The following is a 17,734-nucleotide window of genomic DNA, read 5'->3' as shown; positions in this document are numbered from 1 at the left end:
CACGGGTTTTATCCCTCCGACCTCGGCAGGCTCGGGTTTTATCCCACTGACCGCTTTTATTTTCGTAGGGCACGGGTTTTTATCCCTCCGACCTCGGCAGGCTCGGGTTTTATTCCACTGACCGCTTTTATTTTCATTAGGGCACGGGTTTTATCCCTCCGACCTCGGCAGGCTCGGGTTTTATCCCACTGACCGCTTTTATTTTCGTGGGCATGGGTTTTTATCCCTCTGACCTCGGCAGGCTCGGGTTTATCCCACTGACGCTTATTTTCGTAGGGCACGGGTTTTTATCCCTCCGACCTCGGCAGGCTCGGGTTTTATCCCACTGACCGCTTTTATTTTCGTTGGGCACGGGTTTTATCCCTCCGACCACGGCAGGCTTTCGTTGGGCATGAGTTTTATCCCTCCGACCTCGGCAGAACTGGGTTCTATCCCGCTGACCGCTTCATTACACTGGGGCAAATCTTTGGATAATTTTCCAAGCAAGTCTTATACAGATTTTTCAAACATACCAACATTTTATTTTCATTGCTACTGGAGCGTGTGGTTTGTCCCGCCAGTGTGCATTTCATTCACAGCCACTGGAGCAGAGGTTAGTCCCGCCAGTGTGCATTTCACAAGCCACTGGAGCAGAGGTTAGTCCCGCCAGTGTGCATTTCATTCACAGCCACCGGAGCAGAGGTTAGTCCCGCCAGTGTGCATTTCATTCACAGCCACTGGAGCAGAGGTTAGTCCCGCCAGTGTGCATTTCATTTTTAACCACTAGCCGTGGGTCAGTCCCACTAGTGTGCATTTTCATTTTCGTTAGCCACTAGCCGTGGGTCAGTCCCACTAGTGTGCATTTCATTTTCCCCGCCGCTAGCCGTGGGTCAGTCCCACTAGCGTGCGTCCCATGGTTTTCATTTTATTCGGGTCAGTCCCGTTTTAAATTTCTGTTCGGGTCAGTCCCGTTTAAATTCTGTTCGGGTCAGTCCCGTTTAAATTCCTGTTCGGGTCAGTCCCGTTTAATTTCTGTTCGGGTCAGTCCCGTTTAAATTTTGTTCGGGTTAGTCCCGTTTTAAATTCTGTTCGGGTCAGTCCCGTTTAAAATTCTGTTCGGGTCAGTCCCGTTTAATTTCTGTTCGGGTCAGTCCCGTTTTAAATTCCTGTTCGGGTCAGTCCCGTCTAAATTCCTATTCGCGTCAGTCCCGTCTAAATTTCTGTCTCGGGTCAGTCCCGATTTTAAAATTTCCTGTCAGGGGTCAGCCCCATCGTTCGAGTCGTTCACAGCCAAATAACACAAGTAAGTATTTGGTGTCTATTTCTTTGTCTCAAGTTTTTTCAAAACTCAGACAAAGAGGGGCAAACTGTAGACACCAAATTTTTGGTGTAATTTCATTTTTAGTTTTTTATTTGTCATGTTCGTTTTTTAGTTTTAGTTTCTAGTTTTATTTTTATTTTTAAGTTTTTATCATAGAATTTCTTGGAAAAAGGAAAAGGAAAAAGGAAAAAGCATTCAAAAAATATGATTTAGTCATTTGTAATTTAAATTCAATACTTTCTTGAAAGTGGAAAAAAGGAAAAAGTGAAAAATGATGAAAAATGAAAAATGAAAGAAAAAGATTGAAAATGGCAATTTTGTTGTTTTAGTTTGTTTATTTTGATGTAAAATTGTTGTTTATTTTTGTTTAATTAGTTAAAAAAAAAAAAAAAAAAGGATACGCGGGTGCAAGCTGCGTTTTTTCGCAGCTTGCAAAGGAGCATTCGGTGAGCCCCTTGGGCTGCAAATACAGGAAGAAAGGACTGAGGTTTTAGGGTTGAAGGGGGGATCATTTGATATATAAAGAAAGCAGCAGGACAGCCGCAAACGAAGTGAAGGTCGTGGGGAGAGAGGAAAAAAAAGAGCTCTCGGGCAAGAAGAAAAATCAGCAAAAACAAAAGAAACCAGGAAAGAAAGGCAGGAGGGGAGGAGGGGGAGCGAACGACGAAGGGAAAAACCGAGAGCAAAGGGAGAATCTGGGCCGAGGTTTGAGGGAGAAAAAGAGAAAACAGAGAGCTTCTGGAACAGCAGGAAAGAAAACCAGAAAGGGGAAGTGAAAAGAGATAGTCACGGCCGAGAGGAAAGAGGGAGAGTCGACGGCTAAGGAAGAACGGGGAAGCAAGAGGAAGGAGAGGTTTTGGGGAGTAGTAGACGGAGTAAAAGCTGAGTGAAAGGCTGCGGACTGCTGAAGCAAAGCAAAGCCAAAAGGCTTGGCCGAATCATCTAAGCCTGCTCTCCATTACTCGATTCAGTTTAGAGTTTGGGTTTGCAAGAAGGTGACCGATCCTTCTCATCGTTACTCCATTGACGTCCCTTTGAAGATCAGCCAGAAACCACTTCAGCAATCATCCCACGCTTCATTAAGGTAAGATACTCATCTTTTATGGTAGAAAGCTGTCTTCTTTATCGATTATTTGCTTCTGTCTTTGCTGCTGTGATTAGTTGATGGTTCTTTGCTGATAAAGTTGTGATGTTTGGAGCGTATGTGTTGAATCAGTAGGACTGTACGATTGTGTTTTGGTCGAACCAAAAATTGCAGAAAGTTTGCAGCTTTGCCTGTTTTGTGCTTAGAAATTTTAACTGCAAGTTCGCTCTTTTCTTTGCTGCATTTTGTCCGTTGGCTTTGTTCAAATCTTCAAGACAGTTTATGCTTGGGTGGCATTTGATGATAATGGGGGTGAATTTCTTGCATTTGGTCTTTGGATGATCAACTGGTAGAACTTGGTTGCATGCAAATATGTTTAAGCTAAGATGTAAGAAATTAAGAGCTGCTGCATTTTCTTCATCGTTTTCTTCCTCGAAGCAATCTGCAAGGCCGAGCCTCCTCTTGTATGTTCAGACACTAAGCTCCAATGGGCTTGTGTTTGGATCAAAGTCATGATGCTTGGCTGATTTTGTATTGTTCGAAGTTGTGTTTTGAGGCTAAAATCTGTGTTTGAAAATCGAAAACTAGTATCTAGTTTGTTGCAGAAATCCCTTAGCAACTGCCAAGAGTTTTTGAAGCAGGGAAAGGTTGCTGTATCTGTTTTGTTGTTCTTTTCTCCGTGATCTTTCACCAAGTTGACCATCTCAATTTGATGGTTAATCTGGTGTGGAAAGGGGCAGTGTTTATTTTGGTTTGAGTTTACATGGCTGAGCCCTTAAAACCTTTGAATCATGTCCAAGGCTTTGCTGCAAAATGAACAACTAAATTGCTGAACCACCTTTGTATGTTTTCCAGAATTTTTGCATGATCTTTTCCTAAGCCTTCTGTTTGTTTTTAGTGGTGGTGATTATATGTTTTGCTTAGCCTAAAGTTACAGGTTTGGTTTTAAGAAATATACAATCCAAGTTGGGATTAAGAGCTAGGCATTTGTAAACATAGAGTTGCAGCAGATTTCATTCATTTTTCAGATTGCAGAAAGCCCATTTTTCTTCCTAAGTTGCACGCTTTGCATGAAAAATCTTCCAAAAATCTCATTGTTTTGGCTATGTCTAATTGGAAATGGATAAAAGTGCTGCATGAATCTTGTTTTGCCGAAAATTCCCTGAAGTTGCAAAGGCTCTCGAATGAAAGTAGCAACAGAGAATGATAGCTGGAAATTTGCAAAAGGCTTTCTACGTAGCTTGCATGAATTGGCATGAAATAATTTCCAGATTTTACACTTTGGCCCCCCAAGTCTCTCCTTGTTTCACTATGACCCAATCAATTGAATGTTCTCCTCAATTTAGTCCTTGGCAGCTTTAATTTTTGCAATTTCATTGCTTGTTTGCTTCAATTAACTACCATGCTTTGTTTCAATTGCGCTTAAGACATGGCTTTAGGGGCTTTATGATCAAGTGAGCTTTGTTTTGCGCATTTCTTTTAATTTTTCTTAAATAAAGTGGTACCTTGACCTTTTTATTGTTTTGAAGCCATTTTTACTTCATTTTGATTACCATTCCAAAGAAGGTATAATTTCTTTTATCTTTTTTGTCTCTCCCCTATGTGATTCTACGTGTTATGTGAATATGCATGGCTACTTTGCTTTCTTTGCTTTTCTTTAATTCCTTTAATTTTCTTTATTTACTTTTGCTTTTTATTTAAGTTATTCTTTATGGGGTATGTGTACACCTCTTGGCTTGTAATAGATAGGGCTTGGAAAGCACTTGATGAAGACCTATTGAAGACATGTGCCTAGCTAGCAAATGTAATAGGTTCATTAGCTTGATTGCTTGCTTTTGTTGCAATGTGTTAATTTGCTTTATTAGGTTCTTGCATCTAGTCGAGCATGCTAAATGTTACGTGCTACATGTTTATGAGTATTTGGTATGTCTACTTGCTTTCCATAGTGTGGATGAATGGAATGGATGAATGTACGTCACCACACTAGTCCAACGCTAGTTGTGGCTTCTTTTATCGTTTCCACTAGTCTAATGCTAGTAGGAATTCATAGGAAGGGCTAGTCCAACGCTAGACCCAATAGGATTTTTCCTTTGTTTTTCATTAATGCATTATTTGCCTGTTCACTACATATCATGCATTTTTCCTTAGTTTTATCATCTGGCATGCTCCTCGATTCCCCTTTCCCCTCACTTTAGGTCTTGCATCTCATGCTAGGTATAGTGTACATTTGCCTGAGAGTCCCCTTAAATATGGGATATAGACGAGTGTGGCTTTTTCTAAGCCTTAGCACGCTTATATTCCCTCTATAAAAGGGAAAATTGAGTCACGATCTAGGTCTCCCCGTGCCCAATATGCATGTATTCCCTAGGATCATGCACTTTAAATCCATCCCATCATTTTATATCCTCATTACACTGTCACTTGCACACGAACACTTTTATCTTCATTTGCACACGAACACTTTTATCTTCACTTGCACCTTCACTTGCACACGAGCACTTTTTCATTTGCACCCCAACACTTTCACACTCTTCTAAATTGCACATATACATTTTGCCCACTAGCACTTGGAGTATATTTTTTACATTCAAGGACATTTTCTTTGCACACTTCCACTCACACTATTGTTTTTATTACTTTTTCACACAAACTCACATTTTTCATGGCATGCATTCATCCACTCATTTTTCACGTCATTTAGGTTTAGGTGTGACCTCTCCAAAAGGATCATTGTTGGGCTTCACAAATAATGTGATTGGCACCACTCAACCTATGAAGAGAAATTTCCCCCATGTCCCCCTAGGTCTAGGTCTTTGCATTCATATAGACTTATCCAACACGCTATACATACTTTGGGTAGAAAAATTAGGAAAGGTGGGGCTAAATCACGCAACTAGCCTTGGCTAGGTCGAAGGGGTGCCTTGGATTTTATCCTTGCCTTCCCCTTCGTCAAATGTGACTCCCGAACCTTTTTCGTTGGTTTACGTGGACTAGGAGTCGTTCAAAAGGGGTTTCTTTCTATCTTTCCTTTAGAAAATTTCTTTTTTGGGTGACTTGGTACACCCTAACTCTATACCAAGTGGCGACTCCATTTTTTCATTAAAAACCCCCTTTTGAACTTTGTTTGGCCAAATCGTCGCATTCTCAAGTCCCATGGCCTTTTACTTTTCATTTACACACGTTCACATTCCATTACACCACACACACCACATCGTCAAAAAGTGGGGCGCGACAGTTGGCGACTCCACTGGGGACTTCCTAAGTGGGTCCGAGCACTTGATTTAGCCATTCTTTTCCTTTTTCTACCCCTTTTATGCATTGCATTTTGGATGTTAGGGTTGCATTTTCCTTTTTAGGACCCTTTGCCTCGCTCGCGTCTCAAACTACTCCCTCGCTCACGAATGTATGATTGGTTGATTGGATGTATGTTTACTTGTTTATCTCACGCTTGCATTGCATTTGGGTGGGGGACATACCCTAGAGTTTCGCGTTGGTTCTTGATCCCTCCCCTCCAAACGAGTACTAGCATACGTGCATACGCTTTAAATTTTTCACCCTCCATTTATTTTTCTTTTAGTGGCTTGTCACGCCACTCCACCCTATTAGGATTTTAGGCGACTCACTTGGACTTGTGATCGCGACACGATGTGTGCGTAGCATGATCCGAGGAGTCACTCGATCTTCCATTTTAAGCTTTGGGTTCATAGCCTTTAGCTTTTGATTGAAGATTGAGGAGTTTTGATAGATTCACTCATGACATGTAGCCGTGACACGATGTGTGCGTAGCAATGTCTGGGGAATCGCTCGAGCCACCGACAAAGGACCTTGGGATTGATAACCCTTGGTTTCCAAGTCTGAAGGCTCGGGGACCTAAAACCTATCGAGTCTAGCTGCATTAGTGAGCCAATACCTCATGCATCCATGATAGCTTGCCTAGGGTAGAGTCGGCCTTGCCTTATTAGGGACACGATTCACGAGGGGAGGGATCCAACCCCTCTTTTCTTTTATCGCTTTATCTCTTTGTATTGTTTCGTTACCATATGTTATGTGTATTTATCTGCCTGGACTAACTTTTCTTGGTTTTGTGTCCCCATTGCATTCACGAACCTTAGCAAATAGAAGGTCTGGCATGACCTTCTTTTAAAACCTGCCCTTGTAGATAGGCCATTGCACGTTTAAAGATTTTGGTATATTGCATTCGTAAATTAATAATGACATGCCATTTTTAGGCCTACCCTGGCAAATAAAGGGTTCCTTAGATCATAGTTAATTTCAAATTGCATGTTTTACTGCTTTAATAAATGGCATCATGCATAAACCATAGAAAGGGAATGCCACATAGGGAATCCCGTGTTTAGGAATAGGCCACATTGTGTCTCGGATACTTAATCCAGTGAGACTTGCACGTTTACATTTTGTACCATCCAAAGGGGTAGTGCACAAGGTAAGGTAGGATCCGATCATTTTCATAGAGTGATATTTGGAATATGAGCATCTAATAATCACTTTTTGGCCATTTTATCATTTGAAGAAATTCACAAATGATTCCTCCTATTGGGACGATAAATAAATTGAGGCCAAAATTTGATTTTTAGAAGGTCATAGACTAATGCACCTCAATAATTTTGAAATAACCAATGGCCGGACAATTCAACCAATCCATTTTGCCAATTCATTCAATAAATCATCAATTCATTTGACCAATTTACCCTTTTTAGGGTCACCTGGTCGATTTTGAATTTGACCAATTTACCCTTTTTAGGGTCACCTGGTCGATTTTGAATAAATCATCAATTCATTTGACCAATTTACCTTTTTTAGGGTCACCTGGTCGGTTTTGAATAAATCGTCAATTCATTTGACCAATTTACCCTTTTTAGGGTCATTAGGCCGATTTTTGAATAAATCACTAATTCAATTTCATTCATTTGGCCAATTTACCTATTTTTAGGGCAACCGAGCCGATTTTGAATAAATCAAGTTTCGTTCAATCTATTTGATCAATTTACCCTTTTTAGGGTGATCTGATTAATTTTGGATAAATTAAATTTCATTCAATTCATTTGACATGTTTCCCTTTCTAGGGTAATCCGGTCGATTTTTTAATAAATTGTCAATTTCATTTGACCAATTAGGATTTCAATATCGAATTTCAAAATGGAAAACCTAGTCGATTTTGAGAAAAGCATCCATTGCATCCAGCCATTTGATCAGTTGGGGTTTTGACTCATGCTTCACTGAGAAAATTTGTCAACGAACTCCAATCTCTTCGATAGGAGGTTCGTCAAGGTCAAACCCGTGCGTTTTGCAAATCAAAGGTGATCAATTTATTCGGACGTTGTCCTCATTTCGACAAATTTCTCGTCACTCCAATTGGCCAAATTTTTCAAATTATTTTTCACTCCATAAGCTGATTGGATCCATCAGGTATTGTATAGTGCCTGCTCTGGAGGATTGCATTTTCATTCTAGGCCTACCCTTGGCACAAAAAGGGCTCCCCCATAGGACATGCATCCGAATCTTTTGGATATTTACTAACTCTTGTATTTTTCTTTTCCTTTGTTTTATTTTTGTTAAAAAGGCTAAGCCAGGGCTAAATCTAAATGCACGACATTTCGTATTTTCAGGTAACATTTAGACATAGCTTCTCGACGAAACCCCATCATAACGCGATCCCGAAGTAGAACCCAAAGGAATCGTGTAGACATGAGTACTCAACCAGAATCATCTGATAAGACCGTTGCAACTACCCAGCCGGAAGTCACAAGTCCCGGAGTTCAGTTGACTGAATTGCTTAACAAATTTGGGGAGATGGCATCTGAAATGGCCGCCCAAAAGAAATTGATCGATGAGCTCGTTAGTAGCGGAGTGCAACCCGAGTCTCCGCCCATCAGACAACCACAATCCGAACCATTTGTTATTCCGCCAATTCAAACCACGTTACCCTTTGTTATTCCTCCAATTCAAACTACATTTGAGGGAATTGTCAACCCGCAATATGCTTACACTCAAAATCCTCCGTTCTATCCTCCCTATGGGCAGGGATTTCAAACCCAAGGTGGCCAAGGTGGTCCAAACATGCCTCCAGATCCACACGCTTTTTATCAGACTACTGCAGAGCCTTTTGTGCCAGAGAACATTGTTCAAACCAAGCCGGAAGTGGGGGAGTCATCTGCCCCAATTGATCTGAAGTTACTTAAGCGGTTGGACCGTTTCGATGAGTTCATCCGGAAAAGCCAAGGTTTAAGCAAGCAAGGGGTGCTAGACTACGATGATTTGTGCCTGTTTCCAAATGTACAGCTGCCAGTGGGATTCAAGACCCCGAAGTTCAACAAATATGACGGTACAGGCAATCCGAAGACACACTTGCGTTTGTTTGCTAACAAGTTGGGTAGACCAGTGGATGACGATAACTTGCCGTTAAGGTTATTCCCGGAAAGTCTAGAAGGTGACGCCCTTGATTGGTATTCGAATTTGAAGCCGGAGGAGGTGAGGACCTGGCTTGATCTGTCCAATGCTTTCATCAGACAATACGAGTACAATTGCGAACTGGCACCGACCCGAACCACGTTGGAAGGAACAAAAAGAAAACCATCTGAGGACCACAAGACATACGCAAAGAGGTGGAGGAAAATGGCTGCAAAAGTCGAGCCACCAATGACCGAGGATGAAATTATCCGCACTTTCATTAAGGCACATGATCCTCCGCACTTTGAAGAAATCTTCTGCATGACTGGATGCTCGTTTGCTGCTATTGTCAATAAGCTTGAAGAATATGATGATTTTGTGAAGGTTGGAAAGATTGTCAATGTGTCTGCCTTGAAAACTCAAGTGGAAGCTTTGCAAGGCCAAAGTAATAATGGTGGGAAGAAGCAACAATTCCAAAAGAAAGAGGGGGAAATCGCCTTTGCCTGGGATCGAAACCCTATCCCAAAACCCAAATTTCGACAATACCCTACCTACTCCAACCCTTACCCTTACTATTCAAACCATCATCCTGTTTATCACACCAATACCACTCACCCTCGACCTCGACCAAATTACCCAAACATACCTACAACACCATTTCATAGTTATCCACATAACTTTCAAACTAGACCTCGCCCTCCTTATCATCCAAGACCCACCTTACCCGTCAACCATAACTACAACTATCAACAGACCGCTGGCACCCAAGACCCGGCCCGATATAGAACTTTTACCAATTTAGGTCGGCCCTCGGATCAACTATATGAGCAGCTCAAGGCCGCAGGGAAAATTGGTACAATACCTCCTAAAGCCTATGCTAAAGGATTTCCTCCTGATTATAATCCTCAATCTTTTTGTACCTATCATTCCGGAGCTCCTGGACATTCTACTGCCAATTGTCGGGTACTTAAACACAAAATTCAAGACATGATTGAGGCCGGAGACATAATTTTGAGGGGGAAAGAAGAACAAGGACCAAGTATAAGTACAAACCCCTTTCCCAGACACAAGGACACCTTTGAGGCATCTACCTCCAATGATGAGATTTGAAAATCCTGAAGGAGCTCTGCACAACTTGGATGGCTGATTATCCTCCCTCTCGAAGGAAATTTCGATGAATCTAGGGGTTGTCATTTACTAAAATTCACGAAAACTTTTTCTTGCATATGTAAATAGCTTAACGAAAGCATCTTTTGCAATTGAGTTTTATCTTGTTTCTGCTTTGATTTGGAGTTTCATGAAATGCATAATTTGTTTATTTTTTGAGATGGCCAAAGATGAAATTACTTGACCCTTTGAATATCATTGTTCTGGAATCCGATAATCCCTTCTTTGAGAATTCCTTCATTTGAAAAATCTCTTCATCGAGAAATCCCTTCTTTGAGAATTCCTTCATTAAAAAAATCCCTTCATTTGAAAAATCTCTTCATCGAGAAATCCCTTCTTTGAGAATTCCTTCATTTAAAAAATCCCTTCTTTGAGAATTCCTTCATTAAAAAAATCCCTTCATTTGAAAAATCTCTTCATCGAGAAATCCCTTCTTTGAGAATTCCTTCATTAAAAAAAATCCCTTCATTTGAAAATTCTCTTCATCGAGAAATCCCTTCATGTGAAATGACGGAAGTGTTCTGAGTACTGTATCCTTTTGTGTTTGCTTTATTATTAACACTGTTATTGCTCTCCTAGTTGACATTTCTCGGGTAAGACTCCTCATGAGCATTAATCTCTGAGACGAAGCAATCCTTGTAATGTTCTTCTAGTCGGACGAGCCACTATTTGTTTGACTAAAATTCATGAAAATATATTTATGTGATCATGCATTCCAAATGTACGTTAGTGGTTTTTAAATGATTTATGAGTTGTACTCAGAATAAAGTTGCCAACAAAAGTATTACTTCTACATGTGTTTCCAAAGTAACGCTTACGCACTGGTTTATAAATACTTGATTTTCCCTTTTGAAACCTCATTGAGCTTTAGCTCACCCCCAAAAATATTTTAGTTCTATGCAGGGCTCGAGAAGGATAGTTACTCAAGCGCAAGGATTTGGAGTACCGTGGATTATCCTTTATCTGGATTGTGATTGATTTTCTTTGTGAAATGTAATGGTTGTTTTGAAAGATTTGTGAAACTTTTTGGTATGATGTACTTGTGGTTGAAGTGAATGTAAATCTCATGATATTTTGGGGATTATACTTTTGTAAGAATGATTTGAATTGCAAACATAAGGATTGTACTTAAGTTATTAGTACGACAATTTAGATGAAGTATTGGACTTGTACTTTGGTATGTGGGACTGGTGGATATATTATACTCCGTTTGAGCTTTTAAGAACCATCGATTATATTCATGCTTGAGTTTTGTAGTGAGTCCCGGCGAGAGCTGGGCAGGCGGCCGCCGAACCCTTTGGTTCGCCTTAGGGGGAAGTGGGGTCGTCACAGGTGGTATCAGAGCTTAGGCTTCAGATCTTTGTAGTGTATCCTAGGCTTTAAGTATAGGATGCCGGACTGTGGAGTTTGATTGTCTAGCAAGTGGAATGTGATCCTAGTACTTGATGATTGATTGAGTAATATTGAAGTGCTTGTTTTTAAGTGGGTTTGCACACTAGGGTTTCTTATATTATAGGAAATTGAAGAGAATTGTGTGAGATTGATTTGAAAAGTGATAGTTGAGTTTCTTGAACATTGGTACTAGTGATATCTATATGATCGAATTTGACTAGGTAAATCGTAAGTTTCGAGGTATCCTCTAGGCTTGTAATCTTCATAAGTATACGTATAAAAGTGAATGTGAATCTTGGATCGATTGCTTGAGTGAGACCTCTTGCAAAAATTTTCTTTGAGGAATAGTGGGGATTGAGTTGATTTGCATTTGGAGATGGCCAGTCCTAGTGCGAATTGACTTGGTTTCCACTTGACGCTTAAGTGAGCCAGTTGTACATATTCCCTGAGTTTGAAAATGGTACTTGAGGCTTTAACTAGAAATCCCAAGGTTGGTTATTCTTGGAGATGAATGTACTTTAGATATTGGTTGGCTCGCTAAAGATTTCTTTTAAAACTTTGGATGAATGGCCTTTGATTTCAACTTGTATTATGACCTGATTAGCTCTAATTTTGTAATGGCATACAACTTAATTGAGACTAGTTTAAATTCTATGTTAACCGTGAATGTGTTATTTGTGAAATTGTTATCTGTGGATATAGTTTTATTGCTCATTTTGAAAATTGTTAAATACACGTGTGCATAGTTAATTTTGGTTTAGTGAGCCATTTACACATACATGTATAGATTAGTTGTGAGAATGGAAGCTGGGAGACGACGACGTGGGCGTCAACCCAGACGACCTCAAAATCAAGGAGGATATAAAGAATCTACCGCCGACCGAAACGCTGAACCTAGGGTTAGGGAAGAAAACCAAATTGGGTTAGTTTTGACTCGCATGACAGACATACTAGAGCGATTGGTACCCCAACAAGGTCAGGGAACTGGACAACTGAACCAACTTGGAAACCAAGAAATAGGGGAGGATAGGGCTTTAGAGAGATTTCAAAAGTTTTCCCCTCCTAAATTTTCTGGGGGTCCTGACCCCGATATAGCTGAAAATTGGTTGGAGAATATAAGGAATATATTTGATGCACTAGATTATTCCGAGGAGAGAGAAGTAAACTTTGCTGTGTTCCAACTTGAAGGACCGGCTCGAGCATGGTGGAATGTTATAAGAAATAAGTGGGAAAGGGAACAAACTCCGAGAACTTGGATGAATTTTGTCCTAGAATTTAATGAAAAATTCTTTCCACCACTAGTCCAAGAAAAAAGAGAGGATGATTTTATAAAACTTCGCCAAGGAACTTCAAGTGTGGCAGAATATGAAACTGAGTTCACGAAACTGTCTAGGTTTGCCCCAGAATTGGTAATTACAGAGCGAAAGAGAATAAGGCGGTTTATTCAGGGCCTCAATCTAGAAATTCAAGATGGCCTCGCAGCGGCTCAAATCGAAACGTTTAGTGATGCCCTTGAGAAAGCCCAAAGGGTTCAGATTTCAAAAGCCAAATTGAGAGTTTTTCAAGAACGAAAAAGAGATGCACCTAGTAGTAGTCACCCTGAGGCATCTAGAAACACTGTACCACCACCCAAAGTTGGAAAAGGAGCTGGTGGGGTGAGACTACCACTTCCATCTTCTTCTCAGATGCAGCAATTAGAAGGAACTCCGTCACAAGGAACTCAGATTAAAAGGGGTCAATCAAGGACGACGCCACAGGGAAGTCAAGCCATGAATTTTCAACCGATCTGTGGATACTGTGGAAAAGGAAATCACACTGAAAATAACTGCTGGGTGAAGGAGAGAAAGTGTTTGCGTTGTGGGAGTGCAGACCATCAGGTTAGCAACTGCCCAAGAAAGCAACCACGAGAGAATAATCATCGACAAGGATATGGAACTACTTCTGAACGAACTACTAAAGGAGGGAACCGACCACAAGTGCCAACTGGAACATATGCCTCTATTGGTCGACAGACTCTGGGGTCGACCGAGGTAGTTGAAGGTATGAATTTCGAGGACGAAATTCTCTTAAGGGGGAGAGGATGTGAGGACCCATATCTTAATTATTGCAAAATATTTTTAATTTGGTCATTTAAAAGTATTTTTGCATGTGAATTACTCAAGTTTTCCCAAATTGCATGAATTTCTCGAAAATGAGTATAAACAATTGATTCTTTAAACAATTATTATTTTAATGACCAAATTTATTCGAGTTGAATTATTTATGGTGTTTTTGATTGTTACATATACTTGTCGCATTTGCATCTTTGACTTTTAATAAATTTTATTATTGTTGGTTCTTAGATAAGTAGGTAAAAATAAGTTTAAAGTCGCAAATAATTTAATTGTGCAAAATATTGGGTTATTTGAATTTTTGCCAAGTTAAGTTAATATTTCTTGACGTAGAGTGTGTTATTGCTTTAATATTAATTCCTTGAATTTCAATAGCTAATTTTAAGTATTATTAATGTTAGGTGTTAACGGGAACCTAGAATTAAGGCAAAATCGTTTTAAGTCAAAACTTTTTATAATTACCCGTAGGACGTTGTATTACGATAATTGAATTTTTTTGCGAGGGTAGAATATTAGTAGGCATTCGAATTACATTTGGGGTAAATTTTGGAATTAGTTTAGGATGAGGGACCTAAGTGAAAGATTGAACAAGATGCTAAAAGACTAAAACAGCTCTTCTCCAATTCAAATTCACCATGCAACCACCAAAGCTTCCTCGGCCAACCTTAGGAACAAAGCACTTCAATTTGCTGCCGGTTCCATTTCCTTTCCACGCTTCATTATTCATTCCAGCACCTTCCATTGACATTGCCGACTCAACTCCACTCACAGCACCTCAATATATAAATGTTCCACCTCTCTCATTCGCGGCTTAACTACCCACTTCAGCAGCCCAACATTCCACAACATTTCCATCTCTGCCGAAGTGCATTCCTTTTCTCCACTAACTCACCTCAACCACAACAACACCCTCTGCCTTGGAATCATCGAAGTGAGGAAACCAGCGAGGGAGAGGGAGCTGCCATTCCATTTTTCACCCTCAACTAGCCGTGATCAATTCAGTCACAACCACTACAGCTGCAACCACTGAATTCAGACTAACCATCCTCGCGTGCGTGAGCTGCCGAGAGGAAAAATTGCAGCTGCTGTCCGTGTGAGCTTTTCATCCTTTTCCTTTCGTCTGTAAACTAGAAAGAGATTGGGAGCCATATTGTCTTCATACTAGTCGCAAGCTAGAGCAAAGGAGAAGGAGAGTTGCGGACTGAAATTCTGGACAGCCGAGAGTAGAGGATTTTTGCAGCTGCTAGTTGCGTGATTTGAGCCTTAAGCTGAGGTAATTTCTGGACTTAAGCTAGTTGATTATGGGATGATGAAGCTGTCTATAAGCATGCATGTGGACTGGTGAGGTTAGATGAAGAATTGTGACTTAAGAAATCTGGTTTGGAATGAATTGAAGCTGCTGAATGTGTGAGCTGGATTTTTGTAACTTTAATTAGGTAATCTGTGATAATCTGAGCTTAGAAATGTGTTTAACTAACTGAAAACAAGAAGTTTAAACCATGCATGAAGTTAATTAGCCGTATTATGCTAGAAGGGAAAAATAATACACGACTCTGCTTCATGCAAGCTCATCCGAGAGCAGTGAACAAAAATTCTGGTTTTGTGGTTGAATGTTGTTGATGACCGAACCTAATTTGAACTCGGACTGATAATTAATACATTGATTAGTCATGCATGTTGGTTTTGAGTACCTAATACAAGGTTTTAGCTGAAGAAAATCCAGATTTGCATCTAACTTAGCTGCTGGAAATTTTCTGGAATAGCCGAGAGACTTCATGTTTGTTTGCATTTGTAATTGCTGTCAAATGGAAAATTTTGTTATGAATTGCATATAGATTGTTAGCTTTAAGTATTAAGTGAAGCTTAATGGAAGAAAATCTGAGGAAAAGTTGAATTGTGGATTGAAACCGAGGGAAATTTTCTGCTGCAAAATATTTCAGCTTGGTCGAGAGAAGGAAGTGAGCATTTAATTAGTTTTGTTTTCGAATTTCAATTCAGATTTTCGTATTGGATGTTTAAGATTTGCTTGAGGCTTGCTAATCACCTTTTGCATGTTGAGCTGAGGTAAGAATTGAAGAAAACTAGGAACAAAAGCTATATAAATAAACTATCAATTGCTGGAAAATTTTATCTTAGCTGATGACAGATTTATGGGGACTTTTTGGTGGAATAATTTATTGGAATTAAGCGTTATTTGCTTTGGTATATGCTGGTATGAATGTCATACTTAAATGTATGATGATTTGAATAAGAGTCTTATGGTTTTAAAAGAGAAAAAGGAGTTTTTCATAAGTGAAGAATGAGTTTCCAGATTTTCGGATTTCTCTGACCAGTCTCAGTAAAATGCTTATATCTTGGTGTAGGAAAATCCGATTGAGGTGCCGTCAGTGGCATTTGAAACTAGAGTCATGGGCCTTTGTTTTGTAGAAATTTCATATTTTTCCTCCATGTGTACTGCTGTCCGTGATTCCTCAAAGTAGGCTGTCCTGTTAGAATGTCCTGTTTCCTCAGGAAACTGAATTCTTGACTTGGATAGAATATTTGGCCTATTTGTGATTTGAATCTCTGAAAAGTGTCTTCTGGGATGTGATAGTATTAAAAATCTATTCTACAACAGTATAATTTTCATAATTGTTTGATTTGTGGAACATGAACTAAAGCAATTTTTGAAGGAAAATATTTTCCAGCATGACCGAACTGGTTGGGACTTTTGGTGAGTTTATTTGCTGGATTTGTGTATTATTTACTTTAACTTGGTTTGGACAGATTATAATTTATATGTATAGAGATTCTAGCAAGTAAAAGTGGAAAGTTTAATGGATATTTTAGATTCTTGGAATCATTTGGATCTCAAGTTGGTTGTAGTTTTTGTTCTTGTTTTGAATGAATTGGTATTTGAAAGTGTGTATTGGTTGTCAAGAGCTAATGATTGATGAAGCTCTTGACCATTTGAGTAGTTTTTGCAAGAATTTAATTTTAATAAATTGTTCAAGTAGTTGGCTAAAATGTGCTTGGAAGTTCCCTGGTTTGCGTTTTGGATTGTCTTGATACCTTGGACTTCCTTTGTTGAATTTTATTTGGAATTGAATCTGTGGAGACCTAGGGCTAATGATTGATGAAGCCCTAGTGAAATTGATGTCTGAATTGTGATTTAGCTATTTTGGCAACCAGGAATACAATGTGCAAATAATTTGAAATCGTGAAGTCCGTTTTGGTCTGTTGAATTTGAGTACTTTTAAATCAAGCTTTGTGGAATTATTTTATCTTACTATCAAGTTATAGAGATTGAGAATAGCGCGTTAATATTTAAAATTTAAATGAAAAGTGTAGAAAACTTGCTCGGCAAGGAAACATGATTCTTTTTCACTTATACTCTAGTACTTGAGCTTTTATTGAAAATTTTCTAGTACGAACACATTTTTCACCTTCTCGATTTCCGTGCCAAATTAAGCATTTTACCCTTCTTTTGAAATTGATAGTCCTTGCCACGATTTATCTCGGAAATGGGACTTTTAAATTCCTTTTGGTTTTATACCAATGATTAAGTTAAAACTTCCTATTTCAATTTGTTTGAGCTTGAGGCTTGAGTGTGTGTATCTAAGAGGTTTTCTTTATTCGCCTTAATCGAGCATCTAGGTAATTTGTAATTGTGATTAATCTCAGGTGATTCAGAGGACACCGAGAAGCTCTTTTAATTTCCTGCTTTTGCTCTTGCTTTGCTCCGGATTACGGTGAGGGATTCCAAACTGTTTTGCACAAAATTGCTTCTCGAACTTTTATAACCACTACTTGTATAATTGCTTATATATATATACGTGATGTGATTTGATGAGTGCTTCTTTCATGCCTAAGTGGTCTAATACTTGATGAATCTTGTTCATTTGAATGAAAAGTACTTATTTCTAGGCGAGTGTGTACTTTATCGCACTCGACCTAACTGTTGTTGTATTGCTTAACTATTCAATATTTCATTGTTTATATGTTATTTGCGTATGCTGTAGGCCATGTGTACTTTATCACATTGGCTGAACAAGGCCTTCTCCCCTTCGTTATCACCTATTCGAGCCAGAAGCGGACTCGGTCGGATAGGTTGATAACCCTGGGCACTGTATTTTGGTATACTCGAGTATTACCACTGGAGGGATAAGGTGATGGCTAGTCAACCGAAGGAGTTACCAATGGGAGTTATAAGGACGGAAGTGGACTGAGTACTGTATCCTTTTGTGTTTGCTTTATTATTAACACTGTTATTGCTCTCCTAGTTGACATTTC

At 39.5% G+C, this 17,734-nt stretch overlaps 1 protein-coding gene across 1 annotated transcript; it reads left to right on the top strand.

The window, feature by feature from the left end:
• Positions 1 to 12,289: 12,289 nt before the first annotated feature.
• Positions 12,290 to 13,391, top strand: LOC113759144 (the record flags this gene model as incomplete). The annotated part of the gene is made up of 2 exons (XM_027301713.1): positions 12,290 to 12,555; positions 12,745 to 13,391. Coding segments are annotated over exons 1-2 (913 nt in total), but the record flags the coding sequence as incomplete, so codon positions are not given.
• Between the last annotated feature and the right edge of the window lie 4,343 nt (positions 13,392 to 17,734).

This window comes from Coffea eugenioides, unplaced genomic scaffold (assembly GCF_003713205.1).
Source record: "Coffea eugenioides isolate CCC68of unplaced genomic scaffold, Ceug_1.0 ScVebR1_943;HRSCAF=1707, whole genome shotgun sequence".
Classification (NCBI taxonomy): domain Eukaryota; kingdom Viridiplantae; phylum Streptophyta; class Magnoliopsida; order Gentianales; family Rubiaceae; genus Coffea; species Coffea eugenioides.
This window is presented reverse-complemented; position numbering and strand designations above follow the sequence as displayed.